This window comes from Solanum dulcamara, chromosome 5 (genome assembly GCF_947179165.1).
Source record: "Solanum dulcamara chromosome 5, daSolDulc1.2, whole genome shotgun sequence".
In the NCBI taxonomy this organism is placed as follows: domain Eukaryota; kingdom Viridiplantae; phylum Streptophyta; class Magnoliopsida; order Solanales; family Solanaceae; genus Solanum; species Solanum dulcamara.
The window spans coordinates 79,531,963-79,550,392 of record NC_077241.1 but is presented as its reverse complement, the minus strand read 5'-3'; the positions used below and the strand labels follow the sequence as shown (position 1 = coordinate 79,550,392).

Below are 18,430 nucleotides of genomic sequence, written 5' to 3'. Positions count from 1 at the left end.
TATATAACTACAGTAAGTGTATAATCTATATCTATCGATTACAAAAATAAACAATAAATTTGTCCAATTATTTCGTATAAAAATCCCTTTCCATTTTCTCTTTAAAAAATTGCTATGGATACCTTTCTTTTAGACGAAGGAAATAATTTATAATCAACACGTAATCCAGTTCCTAATACTTAAGTTAATTTTTAGTACTTTTAAAAAAAATATAATTAGCTTTTGCTTTTTACTTCCTTTTCCCTTAAAAGCCCTCTTTTTATGATTAATTCTGCAGTTTGCTCCAAGACAAATAATGTCTTCACTTTTTCTGTTTTTTTTTTTTTTTTCAACCGCAAATTATAGAAAAGACAATAATCATTTTTATGGTTACAAAAAAGTAAATAAAAAGTTAAAAGACAATATTATATATATATTATATATAAGTCAAGATTTAATCCATGCGTTGTCGGTTTGTTAGTTGAAATATATATCAAATAATGATGAAATGGCGCGCTTCTAATTTGATTTAAAAGTTATACTCAAAAAATTTAAATTATGAGTGCTCAACTATTTTAAATTTAAAATGAAAATGAGATATGAATTATTATTTTATCAATATAAGGAGACAAAGTTACAATTATGTTTACGTGTTCGATAAAATTCAATATCTTTAATCTTGATTTTGTGTTTATGTTTTAAAATTTACCTAATATACTGAACAAGTGGATTTGATCTAGATATATATAAAAAATTTATTCAAAACCTAAATTATTTACAGATAATATAGTTCTTAAAAATAATTTAAATTAACACATTTCTTACGTAAAGGACTTAAAGTAGTAGAAGCGAAGCCAATTTTTTAAGTTAATGGATTCTGAATTCTAAAAAAGATAATTTTTTGAGTTCTGAATTATAAATTATTTATACATATTGAGTGAATTTATTAACACAAATACAAAATTTAATCAAAGCCATTAAATTCTATCGGAGCTTAAAATGCACATGTTAATTAGTTAGAAGGTTATTTTTAACTTAAAATAATTGCCTAACAAAAAAAACTATAATGGCTAAATATATATACAACAGAATTTACTGCAATATATAAATGTCGCATCCTAGCAATGAATAATTGAAAGTAAATCCACATTTGGTTTTGAATAATTCATGCTCCTAATTTCAGTAAATGCTCATTAATAGAATATAATTATTGCATTTAAATTATGTCATTGTACCTACATGACTCTATGACTCTATATAAGAAACCTAAAACATTAATTAAATGCATATATAGAAACAAAGGTGGAAAAGGATTTAATTAAAACAAAAGTATTTGTGTCACACTTGGGATTCATTATTTGACCCCATGACCTAACCATTTATTTTGACTCCACCTCCAAAATTGCTGGTAAAGATAGTAAATTATTGCTTGTCGACGGACAAAAAAATTAAATCGAGCTCCACGTCATCGTTATGCTATCTCTATACTTGTTTAGTCATGTTATATTTTTCATTTTTGAGACCACATTAAATAAAAGTATGTTTTATCTTAATTTTCATCGGGGACAAATATAAATTGGCCGATACCACGTTAGGCATCTTTATTAGTTACTTGGACATCACGTGCATCATCAAAATAATGTGAAATTTGAGTACTAGCAATTTATCTCTAGCTAAAAAGGTTAGGTGTTGATGACAATGTATACTATATGATATGCTTGACAGTTGTAGTAGTAGTTATTAGTTAGTGTAACTAGTCCATCATCACATTCAGACTACTTCAAAAGCAATATTTGAAACTTTCCAATAGATGTAGATTCAGAATTTACTATCTAGATTCAATTTCAATTCAATTCTTATAATATCAAACCCAAATGTAATTAAAAAAAGAAAAGGTTGGGGGTTGGGGGGTGGGAGATTTTGAGAAAATATTACTACAGTTATTTATGACTTCTCATGATTGTACTATCATTAGGTTAATGTAAGTTCGTAATTATTTTTTTAATTGTGACTCTTGATGCCTCTTGCTCAACTAATTAATCGTATATTTAGGCTATCCTACTTATCTAAACCTTATCAGTTAGCAACTACCCTATGTTTCCCATTCACTATCTCACTTAATTAGCTTGCTTATTACACTGATAGTTTAACTAATTATCTATTCCATGATCCAGTGTTTGAAGTAGGAAGTATCAATACATTGAATGATGGTATTTTATGGTGAAGCTTTTGGACTCAATAATATGTTAAAAGGACAAGCCAAAGAAATTGTCGGGTAAAACAAGTTTCATAAATAACATTTCAAAAAGTGAAACGGATTCAATGTTTATTATATATATATATATATATATATATATACATAAAAATATTTTTTTTACCTTAAATATATATTATAACTTTTCGTTGAAGTATAAATCCCTTGAACCCATGTGGCTCAACCTTTGATTGTATCCCCTTACCCTTACCGTCCCATTTGATGCCCCCACCTCTCGTCATCCCTGAATCCTCACTCCTTATATTATTCTATCTTCATATTATTTTGCTAGATTGTGCATTAATATTCTTAGATGATATTTTTTAAAAAAATTATTTATCAATTGCAAGAAAATGAATAAGAACTCCACTCATTTATTCTAAAAATAAATAAATATTTTTTATAAAAAATATATTTTCCATCGTACCAAACACGCCCTTAAGGAGAAAATGATGGTAGTGCTGGTGTTAGGTTGTGGGGCCCGGAAGCACATGCGCGCATGATAATATATTTGGAGGAAATAGTGGACTAATTATAGTAACCAAACACTTAAAATTACTCTATTGCGTAATAACATTTTGTAAGAAATATTTTATGTATAAAATAAAATATTAAAAATATTTATGTTAATCGATCATGCACTCAGTAAATTTATGAATATCTAAAATTAAAAAAAAAATGTATTTAAATAATATCTATTAGTAATGATCATAAATTCACAAGAAACGGCTATTGTTGTTTGCATATTTTATGTTCATACTATTTCTGTTATTTTGATTAAATTGATTAACAAATACATTCCTCCTTCTTGGTAAATAAAATTATTAAATTTGTTTTTGTGTTTTAAACGTCAAATATCAATACACATATATAACAACACCTCATTATAGCAGTTATGAAATTAATGTTCATACAAACACCGTAACTATAAAAAGGTTTGATTGTATTAGATGCTAGTCTAATATTTTCACTGTAAAGTTGATCAATATGTGAATTATGAATTTCACTTTATCTAGAAAAGTAATTTCTCAAAACTATATTTGTGCAATTTTTAACCAACAAGAAGATTTGGGCTTTAGTAGACCCATGGCTTAGCTATATTTGGGCTTAATGTCACAAGGCTTCATCTGCAATAGCCCAACAAGAGCTTTCCTCTTTTTCCTTTTTCTCTACAAATAAATTAATTAATAAATAAATCAAAACATTGTTTGGTTTATTAGATTGATTTTTCGTTTGGCATTTGAAGACAAGTTTTTCAAGTTTCCAAACTAGTTTTCCGATGAAAGCTCTCTTTACGTTCACAAAACTTTAATAATTCTTTTTCGAATAAAATACATGTCCAAATAATATTTTGATTTAAATATAAATTTTGAAATTTAATTTTAAAAAAAGAAACAAATTTACATCCAAACACCTGCTAAAATCGGATTGGTCAAGCAAGTTCTCAAAGAATTAAAGTGTAGGAACTAGGAAACATGTTTTCTATAGATTGTGTGTTCTAGAATTCACAAAGGACCACACTCTCTATGACACAAAAAGGGAAGGGTCCAACAAATTTGGTTTTACCATTTGATAATTTATTACGATATCAGATTACTCAAAGGATATTTATATATAAGACATACTTTTTAAAATGAAAGATTTATATATTGAAAGTAAAATAGGTATTTCCTACAAATGATAAGGATAATCTACAACAACATACTAGTATAGTTTTATAAGTAGAGTTCAGAGAGAGCTAATTATGTGTATGCAATTTTATTCTTATCTTTTGAAAGCAAAAAGATTATTTTCGATACACTTTTGACTCAAATAAAATATATCAAAATCAGTAAGAACACTAGCAACAATAAATAATACAATAACTGAAGTAGAAGAAGCAATATGTAGTAATAAAATCAGAGAATAAAGTAGTAATTAAGATAATACTAATACTAACATTGATAAGACAAATGCAATAACTCTCAACTATCTACTTATAGTATTCTACTCTAATTCTCAATCTCCATATCCTCAATCCGATGATTTAAACGTTTTTATTAGTAAATTGGAGACAAAGAAGTTGATGATTTGATTACAATAGCCTCTCAACCACCACCCACATGCCATGATGGTCCTTATTCCACTTGGATCACTATCATTCCTACAGAATTTGGCCCATTTCAATTGTAAATATGGTCCTATGGCCTTTCAACGTCTGCAATCAACTCCAAGTGGTCTATTTCAATGAAATTTCATTGTTTAAGCATTTCCTAAATTTATTTGTTTTTATTCCTTTTTTACATAATTAAGGGTTTGGGGCATAAGTCATGGATTCAGTCTGTGGAATTAGTCATCAATGATTACATTAAAATAGATTATTAATATCACTCAGTTTTTACCGTGCGACTCTTCTTCAAGTCTTGCATAAATATCTCGCTTTGTGTACTGAACTACTATTTTTACATAATTAATAAAAGAGAGGAAAATTCAAATGAGAAACACTAGTCGAATTATCATTAGTATTCGCTTGTGACATTATAATTTAAGTATTACCCTTTTAGTTATTGAATATTGATTATCTTTATGTTTGATAAGATATTCAACATCTCAATATCCTCACCTTGGATAATTTAATTTTAATCTTTCATAGACTTAAATGAGATTCAGATATTAAATATTTTTACATCGTATTTGTTAGAGATAAATGTGACAACTTAACCCTGTGGATAGAAACTTTAACTAAGCTCAGAAAGCAATTGTTAGTTGACTAAAAAATAACACTAACAGAATATTTGATTAAATTTAGATGATTTTTTATTAAAACAATTGCATACCATTTAAGAATATTTCTATACTTAATAGTTAATACATATATTCTTCCTCCTGTTTTTCCAGCTATCAATATTAAAATTTGTTGGCACACCCTCAACTATCCTTTATTGGATATTGCAGAGATGCATTTCATTTGATCAACTTAACAGCTAAAAACATAAAATTGCAATTCAAATGAATTATATATATATATATATATATATATATATATATACCTATTTTTGTGAATGTCCCATGCCATGTGTAGTATGTTTTTGGCTGGGAGATGGTGGGCGGTGGTAGTTTGTTGATCACGAATTGACTAAAAGTCCATAAATTTTTGGCTTAATAAATAGTCACTTAATATTATATTTAGACACTCCCACTAAGTCATATTTTAATTGAACATCTCAATTCATAATAAAATATTTTAGTTAGACAATTTCGATTTAAATTTCGGAAAAATACTATACTTCTTTGGTATATTAGTTAGTTAAATTGACTACATAAAATATGTCATCTCCTTTAATTATATGCATTAATCTCAAATAGAAACAGTTTAAACTTTTACGACTTATTGAAGCGAAAGCATATAATTAAAGAAGATTGCATATATATATTATGCTAACTTGATCCCAACCGTCTAACTATCTCATAAATGAACGAAAAAACACTAAATGGAGAACGTTATTTTAAATAAATCACACATAAATAAATTCAAACTAATCAAACAAGTGATTATCAACTCAAGAATGATTATTGTTTTAAAAAAATCGTTATTGAATATGTTGATTGGGCATCAAAAACCAGAAAGAATGAGGCAAATATCAATCACGTGACTTGGGCCCTAAAGAATAATAAATATTACGTAATGAATGCAAATAAAGTTGTTTTTATTGATAAAGTAATTACCTGAAAAAAAAAAGATAGTAATCCACTGTTTGGCATGGGTTACCTTACTACATTACAACATTTTCTCATTACTAAAAAAGTTGGCCATACTATTTAAAATAAAATAAAAAATTTAACTTTAATTATATATATATATATATATATATATATATATATATATATTAAGCCAACAAACTACCACTGCCCATCTTTTAGTCAACTAAAGGGCTAGTGAGTTAAATGAGTTAGGACATGCTAATCCTTTTAACTAAAAGATCTATAAAATAGCAGCCCAACTCAGTGTTAAGCGGACTACGGGTTGGGACAGATTGACCCTTCAATTAAAAGATGGACAACATTGGCCTTTTAGAAAAACTATTGAACATTGATAAACGAAACACTAATACGCCAAAAATTCACATGTCCATGAGTTGTACACATTTTAGTGGAATACTTACAAAATAACAAAATATGCAAGATACAACAGTCAACATTCGTAGAATTCATCAGAACAATATACATTACATGATTATTTTTTTCATAAACTAAATAAGAAAGGAGAAACAAAAAATTAGGCATAAATACAAAAGTAAAAGATGTCAAAGATTCATAGTTATAATAATTTCAATTGCCCAGTTGTTGAAGATTTGATAAAATAAAATACTACTTAAAATATATATAATAAATATTTTTAAAATTCACGACCCACGGACTGGCCTCTGAGGCTCGCGAGTTGAACATATGAGGCTGGCAGGCCAAATAAGGTTGAGCTAAAAAGCCTTGTTCCTAAATAGGTTGAATGTTTTTAGCCCAGCCCTACTTAATTCAAAGGTCAGATGGGGCCGACCTCACTGTCTAAGCCCATTTTGACAGCTCTATCTGCCCATGTTGAACACAAAAACAACAAAGGAAAAGAGCAATGCTCAGTGAAATATTTATTGATTCAAGAACGTGATATGGTGATTAATGAATTAAATGAAAATTATCGAAGATTAAATTCAAATCCATAGAAAAATTATTATACAAATTCTTCTCTCATTTTAGTCTTCCTGAATTAGTTATTACTTCTCCTTATTGACTATTTGAATTAACTTGAACGTCGGAGGCGAACACAAAATTTGCAGATGATTGTACACCACCAACGATTTTTAAGATTCTCCTCCTATCATCTAAAAATGAGGATGGACGCAGGGTTTAAATCAATGTACTAATTAGTTTCAGTGTTCTTACAATGCCTAATGAAATATATCTAATATCTCAAGCTATATATACACATATATACATAAGTTAACGGCCTTACATGCACCCTCATATATATATATATATACACACGGGTTCCCCTCTGTTGAACGCACCCCACCAATTTCATCGAGTATATACACACTATTTGTTTACTCGACATAAAAATGAGCATTTAAATAGTATATTATAAATGAGTTGAGTACTCTAACGTGAGTGTTGCATGTCGCATGCATAATAGTTATTTTTCATAAACCTTTTTTATTCGACTTTGGCATCATCTAATTAATTATTATGTATTAACATCTAATCCGCTTTGAACAAATAAATATTGATGAAAATTCAAAAGGGTGTTTGTACTTTGTAGAATGGAAGATATATTATGAGTATAATATTATTCATTGACCAATTTTGGTCAACAATTAACACGTAGGAATATTTTTAGGCAACTTCTCAAATGTTTCTAAGTATTTTTTTTTCTTCTCAAAATTTATATAATGGAATTTTAAATTGCGGATCTTATTTGACTTTTCGGATTGTAATTGTGACATTATCTACCATATATTGGATTTAGATCATTACAATCTTGACATCATAATCTTATTTTAATTTCGAACCATAACCATAATTTTGGAATAAATCTTATTTGAAATCAAATGACCCTTTGGTTATAATACATACAAAATTCGAGTAAAAATTAATACAGTAGATATATCCCCCATGTTCTATGCATCCATTAGGATACTAACGAAATATTATACTTCCTCCATTTTAAATTTTAATTTATATCTACATTTCTATTTTAGTTCGTTCTAAAAATAATACTATCAACTTTTAAAATTTATTTTTGACTCTTAATAATAAAAACAAGTTTTAGAGTTATTTTTGGTGTCATTGCAGGAGTGATCGACACATGCTTCTCAATACTAATTCGTATGGAATTAGCACGATCCGGTGATCAAATTTATAGTGAGAATCATCAATTTTATAATATTTTAATAATGGCTCACGTTTTTTTAATTATTTTTTTATGGTTATACCGACGATGATTATAATTACAAAAACATTATATTATTTATTCAAATATGCCACTAAACTATTAAAAATAGCTATAAATTTAGGATGGATCAAATTTAATTGAGATAAGTTAAAATAAAATGGAACAAATTAGAATATTTGTTACTTCAACCAAAATCTACACCAACAGCGGCTCGACCAAGGTTTTGCAGCGACCATCGCACCCTTCTACTCATCGAGGGTGATACTTATCCTGATGGCCGGATCAAACTATGTCATATAAAAAAATTGAAACGGGGTCACGACAGTTAGTTGAACGGACACATCAATTTTGGGGTTAAAACTGTCAACTAATAATTATAATTATATTATATACAGTGGAAAAGCCAAAAATAGTAAGAGAGAACAATAAACGACTCATTTTTTCCGGAATCGATTTCTTCAGGACTTTTTTTTTTTCTAATTTTATTGTTAGGGATTGTTTGGGTTTGTTCCAAATTTTGTGCTCAGTCTTGATTTTTTTCCGGTGGATGTTAACAGTAGATCAGCCTTCCGGTGAACCGATTTTTCTGGGGTTCTTTTTCATAATTTCATGGCAGTTCAGGTATGAAAAATCTCGTCTTTAATCGCTAAAAATGGTGATTTTTTGTTTTTTACTATTTCTTGATTGTATATTATGAACCCCTTTTCATATTTTTGATGAATTATTCAAGCACTTGTGATTATGGGTTTATCACTTTTTAGTCTTTACAAGATCTTATGTTGGAGTAATTGTGATGCTTATCTTTGTCGATTTTTGAGATTTCTTTTGTTTGTATAGAAGAATTGTGTTTGGTTTTTGAGCTGTTTTTCTTATTTGATTTGATTGGGAATTCAATTTTCTTGAAAATAGTTAAATTATGAGGAAAGTTGATATCTTGTCAAACCTCATTAGTTTGGTTGATTGATTGTGTTTGTTAAATGGATGTTTCTGATTTTATTTTTCATTTTTTTTTAAGGATTAGTTTTTGTAGTTTGAGTTCAAAGGATGATGGGGACTTATAGCGAGTTTGAAGAAGAATGTTTCTTTGATAGCCGTGAAGAGATTACTTCTGTTTCTGATTTGGGTTCTGATTGCAACGAGACGTGTGGTCGGAATTGGGTTGACGAGTGTGTTTTAGGATATGACTTTTGGAATAAGGATCCAGAAAGTGTTGATGAACGTCGTGATAGATTTTTGAAGTGGATAGGTTCGAATTTGAATTGGGGCAGAGCTGATGGACAAGAACAGGGTGATGTAACTGCTGATGACGGAAAGATGAGCATTGATCGAATTAGGAATGGTGGTGAAACTGTGCTGGCGAATTCAGATTCTCAAGACAGCTGTTTCTCAGGTCGGTCTTCTCAGTCTTTCCAATCTAATGAAGGTTCGGAATTGGATGAGGTTGGTGCAAGAGAAGTAAGATTGCATCGGAAAATTAGGAATTTGGACGACGGAGTAGAGTTTGTTGTGGATGAATTTAGTCAGGAAGGTATGCTTAGCCAAGTACGTGAAGTAGGTTCAAATAAGTTGTTCACTGCTGAAGAGTTCCATAGAACTCTTGGACCATCGCCCTTGGTTCAGAAATATCTGCGGAGGGTGCCGGATGGAATTGATACTGTTGATGCTAAGACAAAAACTAAAAGAAGTTGGCTTCAAAAGCTAACTGTTGCGATCCATAATAAGGTGAAGTCAATGGGGGACAAAGTAAAGGGCAATCTTTCCAATTTAAAGACAGGTACTAACATTCAGAGCATTCGGGTCCACACATATGGTAAGGAGTCAAAAGAACTGTCCTCACTTTACACAGGGCAAGAATTCCTAGCACATGAGGGCTCAATTTCAACAATGAAGTTTAGTCCTTGTGGCCAGTATCTAGCAAGTGCTGGCAAAGATGGCACGGTACGCATTTGGAGGGTGATTGCAGATGAAATTCCAACCAACCTGAATGCACATGATAGGGACTCCTCTTGTTTATACTTCTCATTGACTCATACATCAAAAATAGCTTCTTTGAATGACAACAAAGAGAAAATTAGTGCGTCAAAAATGATGAGGAAATCGCCAGAATCAGCTTGTGTCGTTCTCCCACCGAAGATTTTCCGGATATTGGAGAAGCCATTGCATGAGTTCCATGGACACAGGGGTGAGGTCTTGGCCCTTTCATGGTCCAGAAATGGGGTTAGTATAATATCTTTGTTGCTCAATTACACTAACTGCCCTTTGTCACCACTTGGAATATTTTTCAATGTGAACAGAGTGTAATTCTGGTAATGGACATCATTTTCTGCAGTATCTGCTGTCATCTTCAGTTGATAAAACAGCTCGTCTCTGGAAAGTGGGGCAAGATCAATGCCTTGGCGTTTATTCACATAATACCTATGGTGAGCTTGAGTGTATGGTTACTCCTTATTTAAAGTACTTTCAATAATCTATTAGTTGGTAAATGATCATGTTAACAATATGTCAATGTTGTGTTCTATATGCAGTCACTAGTGTAGAATTCAATCCAACAGATGATAACCTTTTCATTAGTGGTTCAATAGATGGGAAAATACGTCTCTGGGAGGTACATGGTTGCCGAGTAATTGATTGGACTGATGTAAAAGAAATAGTGACTGCTGTTTGTTATTGTCCTGATGGAAAGGTTTGATTGCGTTGCTGTTACACTTTTCAAATATTGTGCTGCATCTTTCAATGGACTTTTGTTGATTTGTTTCTTTTAATTGATCCAGGGGGGCGTTGTTGGATCCATGGATGGCAATTGTCGTTTTTATGATGTAGTAGGTACGGATGCATATTTCTTGTACCTTCTCTTTTTTCTCTCTCAAGCTGATAGGGCCTCATTCCTATGTCTAATAAACTAACAAAATCTCTGTGTTTTGTGTTTATGATACACTTATCTTTGTGTTTTATGATACACCTATCTTTGTGTTTTATGAGGCGAGTTAAGTTCATTGTTTAGCACGTTCATTCTCTCATATTTCACCCCCTCTTTGCCCGTCCCCTTTTTGAGGTGAGGGCAAAAGGATGATAGGAACCATTTCTTCTGGGGGTATATTATAATGGCAATTTATCTCTTTCTGGTGATGGTGTGCTATGATATACGAATAAAATATGGGGTTGGGGGTAAGTGGTTGGGCTAGGTAGATAATCATACACATAAAATGATCTCTGGATTTTCTTGAATTTAGTCAATTGTGCTCTCTCTCCACCCACTTACATTGTTGAGGGTGGCACTTCCAACCCTAATCTATAATTGCTATAGATAAGCACAGTGAAGGTTTCTTTCTTTAGTACTGTGCAGTTCATTGTTGGTGAAAAAGTTGTATATGAAGGAATAGTTTAGCGCTGATATTTTCTATATTAGCTAGAAAAGAGTTTGGTGTTTTTTCCGTAAGTTTAGGCAAGACTATGGTCCTGTTAGTATGTTGGTTCTTCGTTTCTAATTTACATCTGGTAGCTTTTGACATGGGTTCGACAGCTGAGTGAGTTGAAAGTTGTTTTCTTATTGCCTGATATTGGGCTTGAATTCAAGGGAACTTTTAAAAGAGTCAAGTTAATAGTATGGTGAACTTACGGAAATGTTAATGGCAACATGCATTGTTATGTGTGCTATGGGAGAATTATGAATCAAATTCTTGGAGCAAACCTGAAATGCTTGTGCTTAAAGGAATTAATTGCTATTTAACTTATTCCAAAAGGATACTTAATAACCTGATTTCATGTAATTAATGTATTCTCTGAATATTTCATCATCACATTTTGCAAGTTATGATCTCAATATTGCAGTTGCTGCTTAAGAAAGAAAGAGAAACATATTGGGATTTTCAGTAAAAAATGATCAACATGCTTCATAGTAAAGAAAGAGTGTGAAATCTCTGTATCTGACAAAGGTTGCCAAAAATTCACACTGTAACGATCTTGGTCTCCTTACTGTTGAAAGAGGGTAGTTGTTAGAGCTGGACCCATCAAAGATCAACTTCTATGATCCTTCCAGTGTGCTCTCTAGCATTGTCAAACGGATGCGAAAATATTCACTTCATCACTGAAAAGTGATTATGGTTTGCCTAGAGGTTTTGCTTCTGTGATAAATTTTTCTTGAGGCAGTTGTGCCATGGTAGATGTATTATTTCCATGACTTCTTCACTCTTTTTTCTTTCTTTATGGAGTCCTGGTGATAGTTTAATAATATTTTCCGCTTGTAATGTACTCTTGCTGGCAATTGACATTGTACTATCATTACTTTGGGTTAGGTAATCAATTGCAGATGGGCTCACAAGTTTGCCTTCCAGGAAAGAAGAAGCTTGCTCGCAAGAGAATAACTGGATTTCAGGTAACCATTTGCTTTCAATTTTATTTCATTAGAAGAACTCGGGCTTATTGTTTATTTTTATGTGCTTAAGAACTGATGTGAACTTCATGCAGTACTGCCCAAGCGACTCTAGCAAAGTCATGGTAACTTCTGCCGACTCGCAAGTTAGAATACTTTGTAGATCCAATATCATCTGCAAATTCAAAGGTGTGTCTGATACCTTAATGTGAAATCTGTTTGGCGCCAAACTGGTTGCCAATGAGATGTAAGAGTTGTATTCTGACAGTATTGTTTGCTGCTGCATGTCCAGGAATTCGAAATTCGGGGAACCAATTTCCTGCATCTTTCACCTCAGACGGGAAACACATTCTCACAGTTACTGAGGATTCAAATGTACATATCTGGAACTACACTGACCATGGCCGGACAACAAACAAACTGAAAAAAGTCCGGTCATCAGAGAGTTTCTTTTCCAACAATGCATCAGTTGCCATACCTTGGTCCGGCTTCAACACAAATCCAGGAACGCTACCTAGAAGTGTTTTAGAAAACGGCAATGTCAACAGGAACTCACTGCCAAAGACTTTGGATTGTTTCTCCCTGGGGCGTGCATTTTTGGTAGACTCTGTATCTAAGGGCTCCGCGACATGGCCAGAGGAGAAACTGCCTAATTCTTCGAGTCCAGTAACCGTCTTCCCCTCGATATGCAAGTCTGAGTACAAGTTCTTGAAAAATGCCTGGCAAGGTGCATTGAGCTCTCCTCATCTGTGGGGTCTTGTGGTTGTCACTGCTGGATTGGATGGATGTATTAGAACATTTCTCAACTATGGATTACCCATTTGTTTTTGAAATCTGTATTTGTTTGTAAATTATGATCAAATTCGCTTTATGCTTTGTTACCAAAGTCGTTCAAAGGGAAAGAGATCCTACTGTTTATAGGTTACTAGTATAGGATTGGAAGTGGCATATATTGGTCACTTTCATACAAGAATATACATATATATTCTTTTATTTGTTTGAATTAAATGTGGTAATATAATGATGAAAAGTCACGTATAACGATTAATTTAGTGTGATTTTGTTGTTATTTTAGTATTTTTTCTTCTTAATTACTTATTATTTAATAATTTTATTCTGTTATTTATTCTACTTTTTTACAATAGCTCTATCTCGCACCTTATTTTTTTTATGTTTATCATTCAAATTATAAATGTGTAACATTATGCATTGACAGAGAACGATATAATTTATCCAAATATTTTATTTCTTAAAACAATTTAGTACGATACAATACGAGACATTATGAAATAAACAATCATCCAAATAGTGGGCAAGTAAGAAAGAAGACATTCTCCCTAGAACATTTATAGGTAGTCTCGCAGAACACTATAGCGTTGGGATGAGGTGGAAAGCGTGACTCAGACAGAAAATACTGAAAAGCGGCTAACGATGCAAAGAGCGAACGTTACGATTATTAGCGGAATTTTTTTTGGCTATTTCCTCACATGGAAAGAGTCCAAAACTTCTTCCTATATAATTCTCACTGATCCATAATTTTATATTGTCCACACTTCCTCATATCAGTATCCAAATTATTGTATGTGTACGTTTGTCTACATATTTTAATTTGGCTCAATATTTTTTTAAAAAGACACGGTCACATGAGTTATTACGATTCTCTCTATATATATATTATAGTATATTCATAGACTGGATCTAGTCATCTTACAGATTCAAAAATTACAAAAAAAAAACAATATTTCCCTGACCTACCTATACTACACATTTTTGTTAGTCCATAATGTGTCATCAGGGTTCCATCTGGTATGAATAAACCAATGAGAAACTTCGCAGTGAGAAATTATATGTACAATCCAAGCTTATGAAACATATTATTTGCTTTGACTCCACAACGCTCACACATTGTTGGTTTCTTGGGCTACACCAAAATCAAGCCCAAGAGCGCGCATACGACACGTGAAATAACGTTCAATCATTCTCTAGAAATCTGCTAATTCGTGACTCTTTGATAAACCCTCGTCAATCCCTACCATCCGACTATCGGAGTTCAACTTTGATATAATATTTGTCACGATCCAAACTCATTTCTTGTATTATTCAATTTTGGCTAAAATGTTCTCATATATATAATAGCCCTTAAACTACAGCATCATTAAATTTAAATAAATAATATTTTATTTTACTCTTTCCCTGAATTACCTAAAATATCGTGTGTCTAAAAACTTGTCATTAGTAGTTCATCTCTTTTAATTCGTTCTCATCGATCCGCTCTCTGTCATGAATGTGTCAATTACCTATCAATGGTCTCCATTTTTTAAATAATAGTATTAATAATCCGATACATTGGTACGTCGCATTCTTCGTGTACTAATTTTGTCTGTCCACAAACATTGGACTAGGTTAAATTTTTCTTTTTTTTACACTGGTTAAAGGTTTTTTGTACTAATATGTTTTTTTTGTTTAATAATAGCACATGTATGCACGTGGATGAATTTTGTGTACTGGAGTGGACCTTTTTTCTTGTAAATAATGGACTTGTTGGCAAATGGAAAGACCAAGAGTCCAAGAAATAGCAGATCGAATTGTCCTTTTTTTAAAAATAAAATAAAAAAATAAAATATAATAATAATTGCCCAATTATAATATTTTACAGTGGATCAAATTCTGTGTTTTAACAACTACGTTCATTATTTTTACGTGACAATATATATTCTATCACCGATTCAATTTATGTGATATTATTCAATTTATCTAAATTTTCAAATCAATATTTCATTTGATTCCAAAATGGTTTTTTATTAATTCAAACATTATCTTTCATATAAGAAAGCGAATAATTGAAATATGATGTTTAAAAATACTTTTACTTCACCTATTATAAATAATATTATAATGATATATGTTGAAGTTATGAAAAGGTGTTTGTTCAATAGATAATTATTATTTTTATATGACAGTATTTATTAAGTTATATTTTTTTTAATCATTACGTAAAACGTAGATAAATTTATTAGCTTTTTTTATATTATATAATAGACAATTTTTGGCTTTCACAATCTATATAAAAAAATATTAAAAAAAGGTGTACGACATGATAATGAATGTATGTTCCCAAAAATTACTTTTCGGAAGGGAAATATAAATAACCAATTGAAAAGGAACAACTAGAAAGACTTGGCAACCTTTTTTTTTTTTTTTTAATTTCCCCCCTATTCGGAGCCGAGCTCTAGCTAAATTTAAATTGCGCACTGCAGAATTCATTCGGAGGTTATATTTTCAACAAAAAAAATTTCATATGCAAAACTCGAACTCGAGACTTATGATTAAGGATGAAGCAGGGAACATCCTAAACAACCAAAAATAATAATAAAAATCTCACATCCTATATGAGATTAAAAAATACTAGCACCTCGGTAGAAAATTTCAATTAATTTTATAATCTTGTGATTTGACACGTAGAATATATTAAAATATTTTTAAATTTTATAATCTTATATGTGCCCTTTCAAAAGTTGAAATTTAAAAGTTTTCAGAAAAGGAAAAAAAAAACAATTTCTTTGAAATGGACTAAAAAAAAAGTAGAACAAACAAATTAAAAAGAATTGAGTGTATCAAATTTAAACCGAAATCAGTATCCTAATCCTAGTAACCAAACGACTCCTTATTATATATTACTCCTTCCATCCTAATTTATGTGTCATACTTTTTTTTTAATCAATTTCAAAAATAATACAATTTTATATTTAATAAATAATTTAATTTTAAAATATTTATTTTATCATAAATAAAATAATTTATAATCCTACAAACATCTATAACTTATTTTAAATCATAATTTTTTTTAAAAAACTTCGTATCAAATCAAACAACATTCCGATACAATGAGTATTATATAATAAAGGATCACTACCTTTCTCCTAATTCTTGCCCCCTACCTCTTCAACCCATCTTTACTTCTTCTTAGTTCTCTCTGTTCTGAAAATTTACTATAAAAAAAATAGAGAGAGAAAAATGGGGAGAGCACCATGTTGTGCTAAAGAGGGATTACGTAAAGGTCCATGGTCTACTAAAGAAGATTCATTACTTATTAATTATATCAACCAATATGGTGAAGGCCAATGGAGATCTTTGCCTAAAAATGCTGGTAATTTCTCTTTTTCGATTTAAAACATGTTTGGTACGATGTAAGTTATTTTAGTTTGTTTTTTTTATATAAGAAAGTCATTTTCCAATACTTGATTACCCAAAATTTTTCATCAAAATACGAAAAATGACTTCTTTAATTACGCTTGAAAAAATTAATGTAAGAGCTAATCTAATACTTAGATATTTTTTTTAATGTATATATAATAAATATTAAATTTTATTGTCTTCTTTAATATGTATGTTTAGTTCATGAACTTGTTAGTGAAATTTTCTTCTAATTGCTCGTTAATGATTGACTACTGACTTTCTATAAACAATTTTTTTTTTATGAAAAATAACTTTTGCCGTGTCATACGTACTTACAAGTACATCTATTTTATGAAAAATATTTCAGGATTGCTTAGGTGTGGGAAAAGTTGTAGGCTAAGATGGGTGAACTATTTGAAGCCAGGGATTAAAAGAGGAAATTTTAGTGAAGATGAAGAAGATCTTATAGTGAGATTACATTCACTTTTGGGTAATCGTTGGTCACTAATTGCCGGACGATTACCTGGTCGAACAGATAATGAAATCAAGAATTATTGGAACACACATTTAATCAAGAAGCTCAAAAATGCCGGAATTGAACCAAAACCCCACAAGAATTTCAACAAAAAGGAATCGAGAAAACAACCCGAAAAGGGGAAATCAAGAAAAAAGGAGCGGAAGAAGAGCAAGAATGAAAACTCTAAGGGTCAAATTGTACAAGTTGAAAAGATCAAAGTATTTGCACCAAAGCCCATAAGGATTTCTTGTGTGATTTGTAGGGACAAAAGTTTTGAAAATGTTACATTGAGTACTACTACTTGTTCCTCAAATAGTAATTTTGAAGAAGAAGATGTTGGAAAAGAAAAGGAAAATGAGGTCAAATTACTTCCAAGGGACTTAGAGTTTGGTGAATTACTTAATGGGGATGGATTTTGTGATGAATTTCTTATGGGAGAAAGCTACAATTTTTCAAACAAATGCTTAGTTGAAATAAATGATAATATGGTGGAGAAAGTTTATGAAGAATATCTTCTACTTCTTTCTGAAATTCAAGAAGATCAAAAGGAGCAAAATTGTTAATGTAAGTTTCAGTATGGATAGTTTTTTTTTTCTTAAAAAAAATAATTATTGTTCTGACTAATTCAGATGAACTCTTTCTACAAATGTATATTAGTATAGTTTCTACTACTATAGTTTGTTTGTTTTTTAGTTTTTGGCTCAATTTTGCTAAGGAACATGTTGTTTATTGATGATAAAAAAGATAAGATTTCTGTTGGAGAATCTGTCAAATGAAATTGCAAAGGACCTTTTTAATATTTCAAGGTAACATCTCGAAAGTATTGTAGCTAGTAATGGTAAAACTAAAAAAAAAATATCTGACACATGTAATACAATTCATAAATTTGGTTCTTTTTCAAAAGTTATGAAATAAGTTTGCTTGTGTGACGTTGTTCATATTATCTATCTCAAGATTGGAAAAGAAAGAGTTAAAGGTAACCAGTATAAAACTTATCAATTCATGAATTCTCGTAATATGTAATGATATAAGTTAATTAAACTTAAATAAAGCAACGAGGAGAATTCATTTCGTTTGAAACGCAAACATTATTATTTAAAAAAGTTGTTGGTCACATAGTAAGGTGGAAATTCTCAAAAAAGTTACATAGGAATATCATGTAGGATAAATATTGGTACAAAATTGAATAAAACGTGTGTTCATAAAAGAGCA

At 30.6% G+C, this 18,430-nt stretch overlaps 2 protein-coding genes across 3 annotated transcripts; both read left to right on the top strand.

Moving 5' to 3' along the window:
• The first annotated feature begins 8,357 nt into the window (after positions 1-8,357).
• On the top strand, positions 8,358-13,576 carry LOC129890213 (uncharacterized). Of its 2 annotated transcripts, none has more exons than XM_055965779.1 (8): positions 8,358-8,777; positions 9,178-10,373; positions 10,486-10,576; positions 10,682-10,839; positions 10,928-10,979; positions 12,449-12,528; positions 12,621-12,714; positions 12,818-13,576. In XM_055965779.1, the coding sequence occupies exons 2-8, from the start codon at positions 9,201-9,203 to the stop codon at positions 13,354-13,356; spliced, it is 2,187 nt and encodes a 728-aa protein (XP_055821754.1). In that variant the 5' UTR covers positions 8,358-8,777; positions 9,178-9,200; the 3' UTR covers positions 13,357-13,576. The 2 variants fall into 2 exon arrangements, with proteins under 2 accessions (XP_055821754.1, XP_055821753.1); XM_055965778.1 differs by having other exon boundaries at positions 9,172-10,373.
• A 2,888-nt stretch (positions 13,577-16,464) lies between these two features.
• Positions 16,465-17,866, top strand: LOC129890215 (MYB-like transcription factor 4). The gene is made up of 2 exons (XM_055965780.1): positions 16,465-16,672; positions 17,069-17,866. Exons 1-2 carry the CDS (start codon positions 16,540-16,542, stop codon positions 17,779-17,781), a joined length of 846 nt encoding a protein of 281 aa, XP_055821755.1. The 5' UTR covers positions 16,465-16,539; the 3' UTR covers positions 17,782-17,866.
• Positions 17,867-18,430: the final 564 nt, after the last annotated feature.

Coding starts and splice junctions, on each gene's coding strand:
- LOC129890213 (XM_055965779.1), top strand. CDS start 9,201: ATGATGGGGACTTATAGCGAGTTTGAAGAAGAATGTTTCTTTGATAGC. Junction 10,980..12,448: donor TCGTTTTTATGATGTAGTAG/GTACGGATGCAT, acceptor ACTTTGGGTTAG/GTAATCAATTGCAGATGGGC. Junction 12,715..12,817: donor TATCATCTGCAAATTCAAAG/GTGTGTCTGATA, acceptor CTGCATGTCCAG/GAATTCGAAATTCGGGGAAC.
- LOC129890215 (XM_055965780.1), top strand. CDS start 16,540: ATGGGGAGAGCACCATGTTGTGCTAAAGAGGGATTACGTAAAGGTCCA. Junction 16,673..17,068: donor ATCTTTGCCTAAAAATGCTG/GTAATTTCTCTT, acceptor AAAATATTTCAG/GATTGCTTAGGTGTGGGAAA.